General features: G+C 43.6%; 1 protein-coding gene across 15 annotated transcripts in view; it reads left to right on the top strand.

Annotated features, from left to right (window-relative positions):
• Positions 1-20,740, top strand: part of myo18ab (myosin XVIIIA b) — a 272,470-nt gene that overhangs the window by 242,664 nt on the left and 9,066 nt on the right. For 12 of the 15 annotated variants that reach the window (XM_088907095.1, XM_088907093.1, XM_088907098.1 and 9 more), the window contains 12 exons: positions 1,960-2,083; positions 3,746-3,946; positions 4,182-4,292; positions 4,465-4,569; positions 4,655-4,801; positions 5,021-5,134; positions 8,740-8,856; positions 9,793-9,876; positions 12,295-12,432; positions 14,141-14,326; positions 15,174-15,313; positions 16,086-16,130. In XM_088907095.1, the coding sequence (XP_088763221.1) occupies positions 1,960-2,083; positions 3,746-3,946; positions 4,182-4,292; positions 4,465-4,569; positions 4,655-4,801; positions 5,021-5,134; positions 8,740-8,856; positions 9,793-9,876; positions 12,295-12,432; positions 14,141-14,326; positions 15,174-15,313; positions 16,086-16,130 (1,512 nt within the window). The remainder of the gene's footprint in view (positions 1-1,959; positions 2,084-3,745; positions 3,947-4,181; positions 4,293-4,464; positions 4,570-4,654; positions 4,802-5,020; positions 5,135-8,739; positions 8,857-9,792; positions 9,877-12,294; positions 12,433-14,140; positions 14,327-15,173; positions 15,314-16,085; positions 16,131-20,740) is intronic. The other 3 variants (XM_088907099.1, XM_088907097.1, XM_088907087.1) reach the window with 1 other exon arrangement.

Raw genomic sequence — 20,740 nt, forward strand, 5'->3', positions numbered from 1 at the left:
CAGGATGTGGCTGCTCAATCCATGCACATTGACGAGCAGTCAAGGAGCTCTTTTGTCTATTGATTTATCAGGGAGCTGGAGTTCTGGCAAAGAGCACTGTGGGAGGCTGCAGTAAGCGCTGAGATTAGCGTGTTAAGTGGTGTGTTATACTGTTGCAGTGGATCATCGTTCATCAGTCGCCCTTTTGGTATCATTCCCCTGGGACATGTCAGGAAGGCTTTAGGAGGATATTGCTCAGAGTCTAGCTGCAGGCCTCCTCCTTTTTATTTCAGCACGTCAGCAACGCACTGTCATTGAAGGTGCTTACAGCAAGCTTACTTTTTTAAAAAAAAAACAACCCTCTGGTATGTGCTATGTGCATGCAGGTGTGCGCGTTATCAGTCAGAATGTGCTTCCCCTACTCATTTTTTGGGATAGGTTTGCCTCTCTGGCATGAGGAGCTGTTTTAAATAGAAAAACCCTTGCAAGAAAAGCAAATCAAAGCTGTCGGGAAGATGCCGTGGTGCCTCACAGCTGTTGGGTCCTGGGTTGTGATCTGGACTGGGATCACAGCTGTTGGGTCCTGGGTTGTGATCTGGACTGGGATCACAGCTATTGGGTCCTGGGTTGTGATCTGGACTGGGATCACAGCTGTTGGGTCCTGGGTTGTGATCTGGACTGGGATCACAGCTGTTGGGTCCTGGGTTGTGATCTGGACTGGGATCACAGCTGTTGGGTCCTGGGTTGTGATCTGGACTGGGATTGGCTGTTCTGTGGGGGTTGCATGGTTCTCTCCATACTTGGATGAGTTTCCTCCAGGTGCCTTGGTTTCTTCCCATTTTCCACAGAAGTGCTGGCTGGGTTGGGGGGCGTTTCCCCTTGTCCCTGTGTGCTTGTGCGTGTCCTCTGTCGCGGGCTGCTGTCCCATCCAGGATATGTTCTCGCTTGCACCCTGTTCTTCCCGGATGGGCTCCAGATTGCCCGGGACCCTCACCAGGAATTATGGATTTATGACAATGCATGGGAAAACAAAGCTCATTTTTTTTCCTACCACATAGGGCTTTTATGGGAGGCCATCTTATATTCTCTAGAGATGTCAAAAAGAAGCTGTTGTAAAGTTGCAATTACATAACCATTTTAAGAGCTTTGGAACAGTCTCTTTTTTTTCTCTAATGAGTTGCCCTCTGTAGAAACCAGTAGTTAGAAATGGCTATTACTGCAAAAACACAGGTAGAGAAGCTGCCTGATGGAGTGTCTGGCAGGGTACCAATCCTCTTCGTACGGCTTTCGCTAAAAGGCTGGCTTGGAGTGGGAGCCCGTGTACCTGCGTGGCACTTACTGTTGCCTTAGCATCGCTCAATGGCTCAATTCTTCAAAAAAATGGCTTTTCAAAATAACTGCGGTATCCCGAGCTTTAACCTTACATAATTTGCAGCGAAATCGTCCTGAACTGTTTTAAGGACAGGTCACTACAGCGCACTATTGAAGACCAAATGATTTCTGGCATGCTGCCTGTGTGGAGATGATGATGTGAGGGGGCTAATTTTGCAGTTTCTGCAAAGGAGTCCTCATAACTGGCCTGTTATTGCCTTTATTCCTCCTGGTCATTTTACCCATCTTCTGTCTGAAAAGCTTTAGTGTGGCAATGTCTGGTTTTTGAAGCAGAGCTGGAGGTCGAAACTCAAGTCTTGTTTAAGCATTATTAGAGGTCAAGAGGGCTCAGCTGAATGTTTATACATTATTCTTCTTCAGACAAAGACAATGACAACCACGACATTGTGATTTACAGCCTGACTGAGTGGGGCTCAGACTGGAAAGGCATATTTAAAGATGCCTCCAGCTTTCTCTTCCCCCCCACCTGATTTTCATCAGCACCCTGCAAGACCACAGGGTGGCGCTGCGTGACATGACACTCTTGTCCGAAAGGAGGGCGTTTTCCCCTTTGAAGGAGCTGACGGGCTTTTGTCGCTGGTGCTGCAGGTTCGACGCGGAGCTGGCCCAGGCGCAGGAGGAGGTGCAGCGAGAGAGGGCCCAGCGAGAGAAGCTGAGCCGCGAGAAGGACATGCTGACCGGGGAGGCCTTCAGCCTCAAGCAGCAGCTGGAGGTACAGGGGAGTGTAGTGGAGTATAGCGCCGGGGGCAAGCTAACATTGCATAGCAGCGCCTCGCTTGCCTGGTTCAATTGCAATACAGGACGTTACTTTAGTTCCTCCAAATACACCTGTATAGGAGCAGAATGTCTGTCTGTGATGTGCATGCAAGCACCTAAAAGTAAGCAGTAAATTCCCTCCTGTCTAAAACTGATTTTCAATGCTATTCTATGGTAAAGATATCACTAATGCCATTACAGGTACCCCAGTGAAGCCCCCATACATTTCTCATGTGTTAGAAATTGAGCTCCTGGGAACAGATCCCATAGAACACAGGTTGTAACTGCCTCTGTTAGCGCTGATTCCCTAGATTTCTGTGTGATAGTACAGACCAGAGGGCAGCACCAGCACTTCCTCAGGCTGGGCCCAGCAGGTTTTATATAGTGGGGACAGGAAACGGCTGCTCTTCTCCCAGGTGGAGGGGCAATAAAGGGGCTCAAGGTGATGCTATGCAAAGAAGCTTGCTTAATGTCTGGGCTGTGTTTCCTGCGTTTGTTAAACATGGTTCGTCATTGCTGTCTTTTTTTCTTTTCCTTGCTTGCTCCTCATCCTTTTGATATTTTCATCCAGTGCAGGTATAGAATTGCAGCATTAATGACTCATTAAATAATGCAGTACCTCCTGTTCTGTGCACCTTTCATTGTAACGGTTCTTGGATGTTTTCCTCAGTTAATAACAGTCTCTTAAATTTTTTTCAGCTGTTATTACCATCAAAATAAATACTGTAAATGCTTTGAATGCCTTACTTGCTACGTCCATCTGAAAGAGAATGTAACAGACACACCACACAGACACTTTGCTCTAATGTCTAGCATCATCTTCCATAATGTTATTCTTTGCCTGGACAATTTAAAAGTTAAATGAAGTAAATGAAGGACATTAGTGAAGATACAAGCTGTTGTTAAAAGCTGTTTATGGGGAAAAAGCAGTCACTAGTATCTACTAGTGTAGATGTACTGCTACCATGTTCTAGCCTGGAGTCTGCTCATAAAAGATATCTTTTCAGCCACATTCTCTGTATACTGCACTCATCCACAGCAGTGATCACAGCCTTTCCAGCTCAAATGGAGGTCAAGGGGTGTCTCTTGGTTCTTTCTGAAATCACTTCATCAATAATTTAGAACCAGCAAAGAAGCTGACATTGTTCAAAACATCTAGGAGGACCTTGTCAGTGGGATTTTGTCACAGAGAATTTGTGTTCAGAAAGATTGCATAACTTCTTTGCAAATCTTTAGATTGTTAAATCATGCTTTTAATTGGCCAGAGGACTGGATCTCAACCTTACAGGTTACAGCACGGTACCTTACAACCAGTAAAGGTTAATGAAGCTGTAGGTGTGAAGGGCAGCTTAGTTTTAGCAAGAACTGAGTAATGAAGAGCTACTATTTTTTCTGTGCACGTCATTTGCATTATACAGTACTATCTTTCCAAATGCTGCATATATTACCAGCACAACAATATTGTTTAGGGTTTGATTGTGTTATTAAAACCTGCAGACATGTCTTGATTCTTTGGCATGAATTTTGTTTTTAATTTAAGATCCTCCTAATTTCTTAACGGGATTTTGGCTTCTGGTGGGGATACTGTGCTTGGCTCACATCCGTCTTGTGTCTGCAGGATAAGGACCTGGAGATGTGCGCTCTGAACGTGAAGGTCGAGCAGCTGGAAGCAGAGCTGCAGGACCTCTCTTCACAGGAGTCCAAGGATGAGGCCTCTCTGGCCAAGGTCAAGAAACAGCTGCGTGACTTGGAAGCAAAGGTCAAGGACCAGGAGGAGGAACTGGACGAACAGGCTGGAACCATCCAGATGCTGGAACAGGTACAGATCTTAGGCTTCTTAGTACAGGTGACACAGCAGCTAGGACTTCACTCCAGATGTTAGAGAAGCTGCAAATGGGCTTTAAGTCCAGATGTTTCGAAAAGTATAGTTTAGTATGGCTATGTCCAGGTGCTGTGTGGTAACCATTAGCATACTCAAGCCAGATGTTCATCTGATGATGGACCAATTGCTTAGGGTGATTGTATTTGTCCATAATATCTCATCTGTCTTCCAGGCTAAGCTGCGACTGGAGATGGAGATGGAGCGGCTCAGGCAGACGCACTCCAAGGAGATTGAGAGCAAGGAAGAGGAAGTAGAGGAGATCAGACAGTCCTGCAACAAGAAGGTATGACGCCCCCTTTGCCCTTAAGGTCAACCTTGAAGTGTGTTTTAGATATAAAAGAGGAGCTTTCTGCAAGCTTCCCTTGAGCTGCACTGCACCTCTTTATCACAAATACGGTCGTAACTGCTTATCGCTGTGTGACTACACGAACAAATGGATTCCCACTGTTGTACAGCTGAGGCAGATGGAGGTGCAGCTGGAGGAGGAATATGATGACAAACAGAAAGTCCTGCGTGAGCGAAGAGATCTGGAGGCCAAGCTGCTGGCTGCCCAGGAACAGGTAGGACACGCACAGGTTGTGTAGCCCTTCCCCACATGCCGTTTTCCGTGTTGGGACCACGTGTTATTTGCCTGCCCTGCCCCAGGTGTGCCAGCGGGACGTGGAGACGGAGAAGCGGCTGAAGAAGGACCTGAAACGCACCAAAGCCCTGCTGGCAGACGCCCAGATCATGCTGGACCACCTGAAGAACAACGCGCCCAGCAAGAGAGAGATCGCCCAGCTCAAAAACCAGGTACGCGCAGGCCTGACACGCCTAAGAATGATTTAAGCGCTTAGAAAGCACTCCTCCAAGTACCAACTAACATTTCATCCTAAATAATAAAGCAGAACCAGGAACAAAATGAATCGGGCTGCTCTACTGGGAGTCATGCTTCCAAGCGATCCGAGCTTGCCTGTCCAGGTGTGCTTGTCTTTTCTGACCCCCTGCCCTTCTCCTGCCGGGCATGCACAGCTGGAGGAGTCGGAGTTCACCTGTGCCGCTGCAGTCAAGTCCCGCAAGTCCATGGAGGTGGAGATCGAGGACCTGCACGTTCAGATGGACGACATCTCCAAGGCCAAAATTGCGGTGAGTATCTGTTTAACAGCACCGCGGCGTAGATCTAACCCAGAAGCTCGGATAGCCCACTATTTTTTTTTACCAAATCGCGGCCCTTTTTTTAGGCCCGTTCCGTATTCCTCCTTCAGTTTCACAAAACCACCAAAAATTATTGACGGACATTTCGCAAGCTGCAGAGTTTAATTTTATCCATAACTGTACAGCATTTTAAAAATCCGGATGAGCCTTACAGACATCTACAAAGGACCATGTTAACACTGAAAAAGTCAAAGGCTGGAAGTATGGTTGCCACCTCAGTTTCTTTGAATAAGACCTTGACAGTCGGTTCCATCTTGCTGCAGAGGTCCCTGTATCGGGGGCAGCGGTCATAAGGAACATGTAGAAATTTCAGGCAGTCGCTCAGGGTGGTCTGAGCCTGCTGGTCTTCCCTCATGCCTCGACTCCAGGGGATGCCGAATGCAAGTGCATTTCTCCCTCCTGGTAGCAATCTAATTCCTGCAGCCTGCTGCACAGGGCACAAGTTCAATTATAGGATAGGCTGCCGGGAAATGGTTTAGCTTGTAATGGCTTGTTTTGAAATCCATTTCTAATTTGAGCAAGACATATTACCGGGAAATACATTTCGATTTAATAATGTTATCTTAGCTTGAATATTATCTTTAGACTAGGGAAAAAAGTAATTGAGTTCACATAATAGCAGGAGCTTTGGTATAATATACATATAGATATATAGATGTTTTTTTGTGTTATTTATTGAGCTGCCTTTGTTTATCAGCAGAAGGATTCAAATTCCTTTTGGTTCTTCTGTGGAGCTCAGCATCTTTAGGATAAAGAAAAGAGATTTTATACATAATGTAAATTGTAAACCATTCACTGTATATTCTAGATTTACTGTCTAATGCTGTAACATTCTTCCTGGTCTTGCATTTCATTGTTTTTTCAGAATAGAATGACAGAATGCAGTTCTTAGCAGGTCTGAAATGAATAATAAATGTTTATTAAATATTCCACCTAAGGTCAACAGCACTGTCAGATGTTGAGGTAGTGGATTCCTTGGTGATACGCTGACATTGTGTGGCACTCTTTAGTTTATTTCTTATTCATCTTGATTGTTGTACAGTGTGCAGAATTTCTGGACAGTTAACGATTGCCGCGGTTAAGTCCGGTTCATTCAATGATTGATTCAATTAAGTAATTAAGAGCGGAGGTAGGATGGAGTCCAGAAGTCACAGTGGCTTTCCAGTGAGAAGCACAGCACTAAGCCGCCTGGTAATTTCTTACTATTAATGATAGATAGTAATATTGAGCAAAGAAGAATGATGAAGGGTGTCCTTTGAACATGATCAAATGCAGCAGTCCTGGAGCATGCAGTGATCTTTTGTGATAGCGCTATGTCTCGTGAGAGGAAGGACTTGGCAGCAAGTTTCTGCTGAGTGCTGTTTTTCCCAAGTCCATTTTGTATGTCACTGTTTGCCTAAATGGATCATGGCACCACTAGGTAATTTATACACTGTCAAGCAGAGCAGTTTGTACACCTCTTATTTCAGTTAGGTTGGTTTTCCCTTGCCTATAGGGAAAATATATTTGTTTATACAGTAATCTAGGCTGCTACCTTTATATACGAAGTGTTGACTTCCAAATCTGTATTGCGATGATTTATGGAGCGGCCTTCCATGGGAAGGAAGATGAAATAAATTTATTATGTTTTCAGATGGCACCGCGGCATCAGATCCACAAGCTAAACTAAAGCAAATTCTCCTCGGAGCGTTTTGCGAGTCTGTAATTAGGAGCAAATGCACATCCATCTACTTAACAGGCACACTCATTACGACTGTTAAATTCTTTATTCTTGGAATTATCTGCTCCGAGATCCCCCCTCCTCTCTTACGCCAAAGGTTAAATGTGTTGTTTGGGCCCCGCTGACGTTAGGTATGTATTTATTCATTGCTTACAGGGGCTCTCGGTTGTGATGAGTAGGGAAAGTGTCTTTCCAACAGCACAGAGCAGCTGCACCCAATGGGATTTTGTGTCCAAACACTTGATGTCTTAATGGAACGTGATTTTCTTGTCAGGACCCATTAGCCAAACCCCCGTGCATGTGTGACGGCAGTACAATAGCTGTTTTTTCTTTTTTCTTTAAATGTGAGTGAGAGACTGTTGACAAAGGCTGCAATTTTTCCCTATCTTGCTTAAATGTTGAACTCTGCAATTATGGGAAATTATTGTGATCATTTTTTTAGGATGAGTGTTTTTTTTTTTAATTTACTGCTATAGTTAGAAATGCATTTGGGCCAAACATAATTACTAATCACTCTACTGCCTCTCTTTTTCGGTTTATTCTCCATATAAAGATCCAGAAACACTTGTCAGTGTTTGTTTACTTTTGCTTTATGACATCTGGCCTGTAACTAGATAATTTCCCACCTCCTGGGTTTACCAGCAGCATTGGTAACATTCGGCTGCTAAGAAAAAAATGATTTTGACTAAAACCAAGCAACAGAAAAAACAAAGGTACATAATAATGCTCATAAAAGAAGGCCAAAGCTGCAGATTGTTTAACAGTATCCATTTGTACCCCTTCAGAGGTGAAGCCATGATTTTTTATGAGTTAAACAACTTCGTATCATTTTCTAAATGGATTCACCTGTATAAAAATACACTGAAGAAGGTGTAGTGTTGATTGCCTGTATGGAGCTGTGTGATGGACTCAGAGTATTCCTGCTAAAAGAATGTCCCAGTTCCATGGCTGACTCCCGGCCATCACACGATCTGACAGATTTTCCTTTTCGAATGAACATTAAAAGTCCAATCTGCATTGACTTGCGTGTGTTTGAAAGCAGCCCTCACCTGGTTCTAGGTAATCAACTTTGAATGAATAATTACTTTTTTAAAATAAAATTATGTTCTATTTAAGTAGAGTTTAATACATTTAGTCCATTATACATTCCACCAATCTGTTTTTGCAACACATTAATAAGATGGATGTCATTGTGTCAGCATGTTTTAGAAGTCATTTCGTTTCCCTGTTTTTGTGCTAATGGATTCATTAGCTTTTTTTTAAACCCACATTTTTCATTCCTTATTAATATTCTCTGTCACGGGCTCCTCTAAACCCATTTTTATGTCTTTTAAGATGATTAGAGAAATAAAATTACAGTTTTAATTTTCCTGAGAAGGTAGCAAAGTGCATTGGCGGTGCTGCTTGTTAAGCCACTAATTAGTACCCCTGGTAACGACTGCTGTTGCATGTGCAAAGACCTCCCTGGATCTAGGAATCTGAGTGTCTCTTACAGGGAAGAGGGAAGTTTCACTGTGTGGCTCATTGCTAACAGTGCTGGTTCTTCCTCTGTGCACACTGAACCTATTTTACAGCGGTGTGGGAATCTCCTTTTGATAATGGTGTTATCTGATACCTTTATTTGTCTGTGGACATTTTTATGAGGTTATTTGAATCCTTTTCAGAAAGGAAAGTACCTCGCTGGCCAGCCCTGTAATGTTGGCCCACTCTCCAGTGCTAGCAGGTAGGATAGGCGTGGGACTGCACGCCTGCTGTCACGCAGTGTGCCCAGCGAGCGCGCGCATCTGAAGGCGTCTCCCGTCTCTCTCTCTCTCAGCTGGAGGAGCAGGTGAGCCGCCTGCAGCGCGAGAAGAACGAGCTGCAGTCGCGCCTGGAGGAGGACCAGGAGGACATGAACGAGCTCATGAAGAAGCACAAGGCTGCTGTGGCACAGGTACCGCCCCCCGACCTTCACCGCGGCTACCTGCTCTTCTCCCAGAATGCCTTCTGTCAGGACGCGTTGACAACACGGCCCCAAGAGGCGTAGTGCTCCATCGCTACAGTGCGGAACAGCCCTGCCGACTCCTCTCCAGCGGCAGATCGATAATTTTCGTGTTTTCAGCTTTAGTATAGAACAGAGAGCGTCTGGCCATAAGAAATTTACCCGTCGTTTTTTAACTGAGTCAAATAAGTTCCGAGCTGTGATGCCCATCAATCGCTTAATTTAGAATTGGATTTATTTTTTATAACCGAGAGGTATAGGAATGCAACCTTAAAAAGGTGTGCTAGTGGGCATTTGTACGGGTCTGTGAGTGATGTGATTTTTCTTCATTGCCACGCTGTATCAAGGACGCCTTGATAGGGACGGTCCGTAAAATTAAAAAACTGAAGTGGGAGAGAAAACTTGCTGCCTCTTGCTTCACGTACATATGTTTTCTTCACGGCAACACTGAGGATTCCCTGTGGACCGGAGAGCTGAATCCTTCATTTAGTTGAGAGCACACTTGTCTAAATTGAACCATGGATTTTATTTTTTGGTTAACATTGAAATAACTTTGCAAATGTGAATAGTACAAAAGCCTTTGTTAAACCACTGATGTGATTATTAAAATAAAAAGAAGTTGTTCTTGTGCCTTAATGAAGCCGTCCGGTTTCCAAACTATTAATTTGCTCTGAAACTTTTTTTGAATTTCATTAGAATTTTTTCAGTGATTTCAGTGATCTGGAATCATTAGCAAAGTGATTCATGCAAAGTGATTCGTGGCTCCAGCATCGATTTTGTTGTGTGTTCGGGGGGGATGTACAGAGAGCTAAGTCCCCTTTATGTTTGTAAAAGAAATTCTCTACTTTTTTTTTCCAATGCATCCTTTTTCTTCCTGCTTGCTGACAGTCGTCTCGAGACTTGGCTCAGATCAGCGATCTGCAGGCGCAGCTGGAAGAAGCCAGCAAGGAAAAACAGGAGATCCAGGAGAAGGTAAACCCACAAACCACAGGGAACAATCGTCTGTTATCCCCGTTAACCCCGTCTGTTATCCATCTGCTGCTGTGCCACAAGTGCAGTTTGCACACTCTGCAATTTTAGAGTTGAACCAGAAGAGGCAATAGGTGCAAATGATCTAGGAGTTTGTCTTCTGCTAGACAGTACAGCAAAAGGTGCCTGAATATATTAAGAGTGTAAAGTTTAAATCAAGGGGAAATTCTATCATTACATTATTCAAACCACACTTAGAATATTGGATTGAGGTTTGGTGATCCAGTAGGTGGTATAGTACAAAGGAAACAATCTCCACTAATTCCTCTTCTGAAAGGAATGGCATAGTCAGAATGAGGGAGCTGAATCTTTCAGACCCGAGACAGGCAAGACTGCGTGAAGGCTATGTTCGGCTATCCAGAATCCTCAAAGGCATGTCAATGCAGAAGATCTTGTGAAGCCAGTTGAAGTTAAGTGTTAAATTATTTGAGAGGAGATGCTTCTTTAGATAGTGGATTGCAAGAACCAGCTCTCAAACGGTGTGACTGAATCTGACTTTGTGGGACTCTTTATTAATAAAGGAAACATATAATTCTTTAGACATTATACTACTACCAACCAGAAGTGCTGAATATTTTGGACTGGTGAAAATGTGCATAGGCATGTCAGTTTTAAGCATCCTTACAGCCTGTGCCCTTATGTGTACCCCGTTAGTAGTTTAACCCATTAGACATTTTATGCATTTTAAACACATTGCTGTGCAGTGTTATTCCCAGTCCTTGGAAGCCTTTGGTGAGAACACCTCCCATACATAGTGACTTGCGCAGTTTTATAGGGTTTCTCATTTGTAGTGGTACAGTCCTCTTCTAATGTTCTGCACAGTGTCGGCACTTCTCCAGTGAGCTCCAGTGACTACATCATCTGCCTCACTGTGTTGGAGAGAGTCCTGTCTGCTACTTACCAGCTCTAGACCCAAACAGCTGGCTTTACAGCAGGGAAGTGTGGTGCATTCTGACACTCTGTGACTAATGCATCTCTCATCCAAAGTGCTGTAGGAAGGATTGATGCATTTATGCAGTATTCATCTTTCCTCTTGTTTCGGTATTAGTAAAGTTTGCTCATGGATTCACCGACTTTATCGGAATCAAAGGGAAACTGAAATGGAAAAAGGTGTCTGAAGCTTTTTTTAAATCTCAGTTTTCCAGACTGTGATGAGGGATAAAAGGATTTCAGAAATTGTTTTTTTCAAAGGCCTTACCAGTAAAAGCTCACAACGTGCACTTTACTACAAACTCTATAAAGAAAAAACAGTAGTTAAATGTCAGGGCCTTGAGTAATGAGTATCTCTGGATCTTGAAATAGCTTTTTAGGATTCCCAGTTTGTATCATTAAAATACTTGACTTCTCTTACAAAACTGGTGGTGCACATTTCCAAAAGCCTTGATGATTATCACCCTAATTGTTGCATTTTACACTGTGATTTAAATTGCCTATGCAGATGAATGTAACACTCTGCTGTTTTTCTCCAGTGAAGAGTGATGAGTTTCTAAAACATTGACCTCACACAAAACAGGGTCAGAGATTGCCATTAAACCCTGCTCCTTACTCTGTGCTCCAGATTCAGAGCAGAATTGTGTACACTCAGGCATGCAAGCTTATATCTTAGACTTGCTGTTAGGCTTTAAATTAATCTCCCTTTGCTGAAAATCAATGTGCATACACTGTTATAAAAGATGTTGGCAGTGTTTGTTTTTATTAGTTTAGTGTAGGCTTGGGAACAAAGGGATGTCTGTTTATGTTTTTTGTATATCATAGGGGCTTAGTAGGAGATATAATATGATTTTTTACATTGTGGATTTAAACAGTGTGATGACTTGGATCCCACTCCGGTTCTGGAGTGCCTGCGTTTCTCCAGATATTAATTCCAACTCTGCTGCTAATGACTTAAATCAACCTGTTAGCAGTCTAATTGAACTCATCTGTCAGCTTCCTCCAGCTCTTCAGGTGCCACTGCTTTAAAAGGACCTAGAAATAGTGTCTCTCCCTCCGTAGCTGTTGCTATGTAGTCTTACTCCTACTGGAATTCTTCTGTACCTCCCAAAGTGTATTCCATTATACGTTCTGGCAGGAATTCAACTCCCTAGAGCTGGTTTTCAGCCATTCATCCCTGGAGCTTCATGCAGTTATCCCACTAAGATCTGTACCTCCCTCCCTGATTGAATTAAGCATACAAATTCAGCATTCATTTAGTAGACTATTAATATGTCTTGCTTCAATTGGCTCATCTATCTAGTTTTAGCTTCTTTTTCTTGTGCAAAAGCATTCAGAGATTCTGTGTCCAAGGAGTTCTGTAAGTCCAGTAAATGCAGTATACTGTAAGTGCTCGTCCCTGAATTCCCATCTTTGCCTGTGTTGCTTTAGCTCCAGTCCCTGCAGAGTCAGCTGGAGTTTGTGGAGCAGTCCATGGTGGACAAATCCTTGGTCAGCCGACAGGAGGCCAAAATCCGGGAGCTGGAGACGAAGCTGGAGTTCGAGAGGACCCAGGTCAAGCGTCTCGAGGTGGGTGAGCCGAAAGATGGGACTGGTGAAATAGGAGCAAATCAAGAGGTCTGCTGCACAACAGAAGCGCTGATTTTTTAATCATCCAATGAATCACATCCAAGTTGCTCTGAAGGTCTGTGGTCAGTGGATGGTATGGATGACTGGGCAGAGAGAACACTGGTAACAAACCCGCAGTTTAAAAGGCAGGCTAGACTTCCTCTTTTCCAGTGGGACTCAGATGAAAGTTGCCTTTTCTCAGCAGTTCAGGTCTCCTCCAGAACAGCTGGTATTGTGCTCATCCCCTGCAGGGTCCAGCACATTCCTCGATGAAGAAAAGTACGCGAGTCTGAGTGATTTTTCAAATTAGATGGCACTCGAGGTGCTTATTCTTGACTGGGGTCTAATTTAAAAAACCTTCTCCAGTCCGCATTGGGACATTGTAGTTCTGGCCTGCAGTTTTCAGTACAGTCTGTATCACAAAGAGTTTGTTGTCAAGAGGGTCATTCAGATTTGATTTAGCTGGAGCTGTACCATTTTCTGAATAGCAGTTTAGAAAAGAATTAATTATTTCGTCCAGGCTACCCAGTAGGCTGTCTGTCTTCCATCAGCCTTTCAACTAATAACATATTCAGTCAATGATGTCCTTTTTGTAATTTAATCTTTTTGGAATTACATTCTATAATTACTTGAGACAAAAGGTGAATCGTTTTTCAATTTAACAAGGCTGCTGTAATTAAAGTTTGCTCCCTCAAGAATGAATCTACCCCTTCCGACGTGCACCAGCTTATATTTACCACCAGCGAGCAGGCTCCATTTCAATCACTCAACTTCATTAGTTATACAAATGCCTTGTCAGCACCAAATACTCCCATTAAGACCCTGAGTAGATTAATAATTGTGCCTTTGCGAGAGACAGTTTTGCGATTTAGGAATCATATTTTATATAAAATGTAGCTATGAGAGCCCTGTTTTGTTTAATGATTGTTGCTGCAGTCGCAGTTCATAATGGAGGCAACCTATAGTTTCCTAGAAGTACTGGTGCAATCTGGAGAAAAAATAATTCCATGCAAACTACTGTGCAGACTAAACGTGTGCCAGTGCGTGTCAGGCGGACACAGGCGTTTTACAAAGAACACATGACCTGCCAGAGGCTATTGGCTCTTAGTGTTTTGACGTATATTATTCAGTAAGATTTTTTGTCTTGATGTGCAGCAGTCAGTGCATACTGTAACTGGGAGGGTGCCTTCCTCTTTGAAGATGCTTCCATCCATCTTTCCATTTTCTGACTGCTTCTTCCAGTTCAGAGCCACAGGGGAGCAGGAGATTGTGCCAGCTCGGCACGTGCACAAGGGTGGCTGTCACAGGCCAGGCCCAATCACAGACACACACACAAGCGGGCAACAGGGCCAGTTTTCCCAGACGCCTGTTCACCTGGCATTACCGTTTTGGGCTGTGGGAGGAAAATGGAGCACCCGGACGAAACCTATGCAATCATAAGGAGAACATTCAAGCTCCACACAGAAAGCACCCCAGGTCTGGGATTGGGCCCATGGCCTCAGCCCTGCAAGGTAGCAATGCTGACCACAGCCCACTCTTTGAAGATTATCTCTTGAATTCACAGTTTGTGCTTGCTACAGGATCTTGATGTTATTTGAGGTGTTGTGGGAGCTTGCTTGTTCTTCTTGTTGATGTTGGCACTCATTTTTAACCCCCCCCCCCCCCCCAGAGCTTGGTGAGCCGGCTGAAGGAGAATGTGGAGAAGCTGACAGAGGAGAGGGACCAGCGCACTGCTGCCGAGAACCGGGAGAAAGAGCAGAACAAGAGGCAGCAGCGGCAGATCCGGGACATCAAGGAGGAGATGGGCGAGCTCGCCAAGAAGGAGGCCGAGGCCAGCCGCAAGAAACACGAGCTGGTAAGCGTCCGGGGCTGAGCCTCAAGTAACGTCATCGTGAGGCGAGCGGTTGTGGTGCCAGGAGCGGGCTCTTCTACGCTGCAGCTGGGGACAGAAGGAGTGTTTACAAAGTCAGGGCTCAGACTTCCAGCCTATTCATGTACACCTGCAGTTCGCCACCCACCCACGTGACAACCCCCTGAAGCTCAGCAGGTGTGAGCCTGGCCGGTACCTGGATGGGAGACTCCTGGGAAAATTAAGGTTGCTGCTGGAAGAGGTGTTAGTGGGGCCAGTAGGGGGCGTTGACCCTGCGGTCTGTGTGGGTCCTAATGCCCCAGTATAGTGACGGGGACACTATTCTGAAAAAGGTGCCGTCCCTTGGATGGGACGTAAAACTGAGGTCCTGACTCTCTGTGGTCATTAAAAATCCCAGGGCGTTTCTCGAAAAGAGTAGGGGTGTTACCCCAACGTCTTAGCTAAAATTCCTATTGCCCTTTACCAATCATGGCGTCTTAATAATCTCTGAATTGGCTTCATTGTTCTCCTCCGCACTGAGAGCTGGTGTCTGGGGAGCGTACTGGTGCACTATGGCTGCCGTCACCTCATCCAGGTGGGGCTGCACACTGGTGGTGGTGGAGGGGATCCCCATTACCTTTAAAGTGTAGAGTGGAGTGTCCAGAAAAGCGCTATATACTGTAAGTGTAAGGAATTATTATTGTTATGTGGGCTTTCCTTTTTAGGGGATGTTTGCATTGAATGAAAACGCCTTACAAGACGAAAATTTCAGTGTCCTGGTTGTTTTTTTTAACGTAAGCAGCATTTAAAAGAGCGGTGTGTAGTGCTGACCCCTGTGTTTTTTGCTTAACAGGAGATGGACATTGAGAGTTTAGAAGCAGCCAATCAGAGCCTACAGGCAGATCTCAAGCTGGCTTTTAAGCGGATCGGGGACTTGCAGGCTGCCATTGAGGATGAGATGGAGAGCGACGACAATGAGGATCTTATTAACAGGTACTGATGGTCTCCCTCTTTCCTTGCAGTGCCTTCATGTCCTCCCCTTTTTAACGTTGTGGTCTTTATCATGTCAGAGTTAAAAACAAGCTGGTGAGATTTTCACTATCTGACTCTGACCAAGTGTTTATGGCCTTTACTGACAGGCCATAAAGAGATTTTTGTTCTTAAGGCTTTAGAAAACAAATGACAAGACATTTGCCTGGAAGTTACAGGTAAGTTCCAGCAAGTGTCTTTCCTGCTGCTGCCATTATCATATTTGTTTAAATCTGAATAGAAATCCTGGAAGCCCAAGGGCTTCTGCTCACTGGCACAGTTCTGTCACCTCTTTTATTACGTTTTTCTGAATATAGTTGGAAAACAGCTGTCTCTCATTTCGGCATTTAAAAACCTGCTCTCAGTCTCTTGCTTTCAGGTTGGGCAGTGCCGATTTCACCTTCCTGCGTGCCCAGTAGTTTCTTACTTTAGTTTTGCCGTTCTGCTGTTTTAAAAGAGCCGTCCCTGAGAAAACTGCAAGGCAGTCCATGTGAGCTTCTGATATACTGTCACTTTCAGGCCTTCAGGAGAATATTAGACAGTCTGTTAACCAGAAGTACCAGACTGACACTCAGGATTAAGAGTAGCAAGTGTGACCTGTATTGTTTTCATCAGCCAAACACAGCTCTCAGTTTCCTTTTCCACTGTTTTGTATGTTTTTATTGGTTTTTTTTTCATGTGACTTTCTCTCACTTTTTGTCGTTTTTTTTGTCTTTTCCATCTTATCCATCTCCAGTTTACAAGACATGGTGACAAAGTATCAGAAAAGAAAGAATAAAACGTGAGGACCAGTCTGCACATCCATTTTTATCTTGTGCCCGTAAAATCGGACACTGGCTTTCTCATGATGAAGATGCAGTATCCAGTGAGCTTGTTGAGGGACTGGAAATGTATTTAATCTGCAGGGCACAATCATGAGTTATGTATTGTACATTAATGATAAATAATGTGGATTTATGTATGCACTGATCCCAAAACACTTATTTTCCTGGAAAGAAAAACCCAGAACTCAGTTATCTGAAAGCAGCTGAAGCATCTTAAATATTCAGAAGTGGTGCAGTACAAGAGTTGAATTGGCCAGTAGATCTCTAGTTCTCAAACACAGCTGTTCCCTGGCTTCCGGTAGTGTACATGTGAATGCTTTCATTAGAGCAACACCAAGACTGACTGCAGAGCTGGCTCCACTCTGTCGAAAGGGAAGAAGCCTCGTCCCCTTTGAAACAAGACAGCAGTTCTTGTAGACCTGACGAGCCTAACTGGAGCTCACCCCCAAATAGCCACACCATAGCCAGGAGACTGGTGCTGCAAGGTTGGCGATACTGCATCTCTGTCTGTGGCATGTCCATTAACCCAGGTTTTTACTTCATAAACCCTCTGCATGATGAAACATCCTGCAACACATGCATGCATCTCAGAAGATGCCTCTGTTAACATAACTAAATCCTTTGATCCCAGTTTTTCCACCTGAAAGCTGTAGGTTCAAGGAAGTAGGCAGGTATTACTGCAGGTAAAATGTCTGTCACTCAAGGTAAGTTTTGTTTGTTATTTTGCTTTTTGGTTCCTGCCTCTTTTTTTGTTACTGTGTCAAGGCAGAGATTTCGACAGGTAATAGCTGCTCTTTTAAAACATGAAGGTGCATTGTAGTAGCTGGTATTTCACTGAAGGATGGAGTTAGGGCTGTGTTAGGGATGAGGCCGTTGGCTTTGCCCCAGACCAGACGCCCTGTTGTGAGTTTACAGCTAGCTCTGCTATCTTGCCGAATGCCGGGTGTGTAAGTGCAGAATCTTTTGAGACCGCAAAGGAACAAGTAAAGGTTTATTCCATGCTGAAAGGAGAAGAAAAGAAACAACGTTTCAGGAGAGTCATTTCCCATTTCTTTTCCCATCTCACACCTGGAGAAGGCACCACCGCTACCTACTTGAATGATCTTTTAATACTGGTTAACATACAGTAGTTCCGAATCCCTCACTACTGAGCAGCTGGTACGTGACGCTGTCTATTTTTTGAACAGTGTGTTAACTGTAGTGAACTCTGCTGACAGGAATCAGTTCTGTCCCAGGTGGTTTGGTTGTTACAAGGTAACTGATTCTTGCAACTGGAACTGCACAGCGTGGATGTAATCGACCATTGTATTTTAAACAGCTGGCTTTTCTTATCCAGTTAACAAACACCTTATTTACTGTAACAAAACATTCATTATTATTGTCGCTATTCCTGTCACCCCATAATTTAACTAGTATTTTATCCAAGGAAGTTCTTAATACAGCACAGCCAGTTATAACGCTTTGTCAGGTTAGCGGAATTATGTTTGTCTTAAGGCAAAGATCCGAGATGGAAATGGTAAAAATCTCTCAAACAGCAGGCAACACAACATATCAAAGAGCATTAAGCCTGACTTTAAATGTAAAGCACTAAAATTGATTCACATAAGTATTAATTTCAGGGTGTCGCCTGCAGAAAGACTTTCTTTTATCTATCATGTTGACTTGCATAAATGGCATGACTTATTTTTTCTGTGCAGGGATTATACTTTTATATGGGCCACGTGCCTAATTAACACAAGATATGATTGGATTCACATTTAGGATAGCTTGATTGAGTTGTCGTGCTATTGCACCTGATTCAGTATTGTAAGCATGCATATCGGTTTGCTTCAAAATGATTCTCATAAGCCAGTCTCTTGAGTATGACAAGCAGGGTATTGTGGCATGGGTAGTATAGGAATTATTTTTTTATTATATCAGTAATTCCTAACAGAATTCCGTAATAAATTCTTACATGAATTGCAGTTTTAATTGATTAAAAAAATTAAACGATAATCCCAACTTTCCATCCTTCTTAGGGGGGGAAAAAAGAATTGAGTTCCCTTTATATTAAAATGAATTTGCATAGTCATGTCCTGAAAACAAAAGTAGATGGATGCGAAGAAGAACCAGGAGCTGATCTAATAATTGTATATTTTTTAAAGTCAGCAGTGTGGAGAAGTGGTTCAGGGCTCTGCTGGCAGGTTGTTGGTTCAAATCCCAGGCAGGGCATTGAACTTGTTGAGCTGTGTAAACTGTCAGCCGTACAAATCAGTAGTATTGTCAGGCAGTTGAAATTACGGGAAGGATTTGAAGATGGCTACCTTGACGATGTATTTGGTCATGTAGTGTCAGAAGTCGGCCCTGCAGCTACAGCACCAAAAAAAACTCTCCCCTTTCAAAAACAAGAGCAGGAAGTCTGCCTCTCCTCCGAAGGCTTTTCTTTTTCTTCATCCCCTACAGGACCGACTCTCAGAACCGAATTATTTGAGATTATTAAAAGAAAAGTCAGGCAGCAGTGAAGAATGTGAAAATGCAGGTGAGAGAAAAAGAAGGGGAATCCATAGATGTTAATGATAAATGTAATAGTTTCTAACAGGGATACAGAGCCAGTGGAGCCCGATTGTCACAGACAATTAATGTCTCCCCCTGCAGAGTCTCTGTTTGTTTGCTCCCTCAGGTTTCAGAACCGCTTAACTAATGGTATGCAGCCAAGGACATAAATTGTGTGTGACACAATGTGTAAAGCGCTCGATTACAAGCCTTTGTCGTCCCACAGTTTTCCTTACAAGTTTGTTCACGGGAGCCCTTTCATTACACACTGACATTTCTAAAGAGGCTTTGCCTTGCTGTCTGCCCCCTCTGTCTCAGGGGCTGTCTGCTGGTACTGGAGAGCCAGGTGCGGTCAGTGAGTGATCATGCCCACTTTGAGCATTTGAGGTGTGAGTCTATTAAGTCTCAGCTCTGTATTTCCTCGTTCTCGTTTTCTTACCAATATGTGTTTCAGTTTATACGGCCTTGGGCCTGCACTGTCTGGATTGATCAGCTGGATCAAGCATGTATGTGCTCTAGTTCTTTACCTAAAACAAATCAATTAAGTTCAATGCTGAGCTGTAGTATATTCAGTGGTAGGATTAGGGGAGTATTTTCCTATTGTATATACAGTATGAAGTGCTTTAGGGTCCTTTGGCACAATTGAAGTTAGGAATGATTAGTAGTAATATTGTTATAATAATGAGAAAGGTGTGCAGCTTGTGAAAACATGGTAGTCTCAACCAGTTAGAGGAATTAAATTATGGATCATTAACTCGTGTATAACCAAATTTTGAGAACCCCTAAATGTAAAATCATTTTCAGATCCCAGTCACCACTGAGACTTGTTCCTTTCATGTTTCCTTCTTTTTCCTGTTTGCAATGGTTGTCCTTGCAGGCTTCATGTGGTCTGTCTGATTTGAAGCAGCTCTTACTTTGTGCCACCACATGCACCTGGGAGTGGCGTGTGGTTTTGATCAGCACACGTAATGTTCATGTCTTCAGTGCGACAGAACGGGAAGATTCATCAAGCCACACGACCTCCTTCGTGGTTCGGCAAAACGGGCAGTTTCATTTCACTGCAAATCATTTTTATTTGTCTATTGCTATAAAAAATACAGTTCTTAAAACCCACGCCAAAGCACCAAGTAAACGCATCTTCCTGCGGGATAGTTCTTATTTACAACACTGGGGTGGAAAGACGTGCCAGCAGTTAGCCACATCAACACTCTGCTTTGTTCTGGACAGTTTAATAGCTGGAGCACATTGTGCGAAGTTAATTATAGCTTCAGAAGAATGCTTTACATCCTGGCCCAAAGCAGGCCTCTCTTGCTTCTGCTGCCCAATTGTAACTTATTACATGCCTCTGAGGGGGAAGGACAGTAGCTGGGCACACATTTTCATTTACGTGAGGCTTCGCGTTTGTTCTTGAGCTGGAGTTGGTGGTAGGATCGAAACAGCCCAATAGCTGTGTGAAAATTCAAAAACCAACTTTCGTTCGTGCTGCTTAAGACTGTTATCTATTGAAATCATTGTCCTGGTGTTTATTATTGTGTTTTACTTGGCATGGATCCCTGTTATTTCTCACCCTTGTCATTACCGTTCTCTTTCTGAAATGACAGAACCCTGAAAGTGGCAGAATTGTGCAGTCTGCCAGGATATGCAATCCTTTGAGTTTTTTCAGTTTTTTCTTTTCCACCTGTTTAAGGTTCTCAAAAAGCGGGGCTGTTAACACTTCTGTGAAAGTCCAGGAAATAGTTGTACCCCAGCTGTGGAGTGCTGAACATTTCTCTCCTCAGTTTTTATCCCCCCTGTGTCATCTTGGTCTCGTCCTTTGTGGCTAACAGTTTGCCCAAAGACAATTTGTTAAGAAGAAAATATTTATCTATTCTCCAAAGTGTGCACACAGAATTTGCCTTCAATGCAGCCCTTTTTTTTTTATTCTAGGGGGAAAAAAATGAAGGTTTTAATGAAAAGGCTGAAATGAGAAAATCTCCAGGGATTTTCTGTGTTTTTCCCCTCCTCTTCTTTGCACCAGCTTAACCCAAGTGTGGCT

This window comes from Atractosteus spatula, chromosome 27, assembly GCF_055471065.1.
Source record: "Atractosteus spatula isolate fAtrSpa1 chromosome 27, fAtrSpa1.hap1, whole genome shotgun sequence".
In the NCBI taxonomy this organism is placed as follows: Eukaryota; Metazoa; Chordata; class Actinopteri; order Semionotiformes; family Lepisosteidae; genus Atractosteus; species Atractosteus spatula.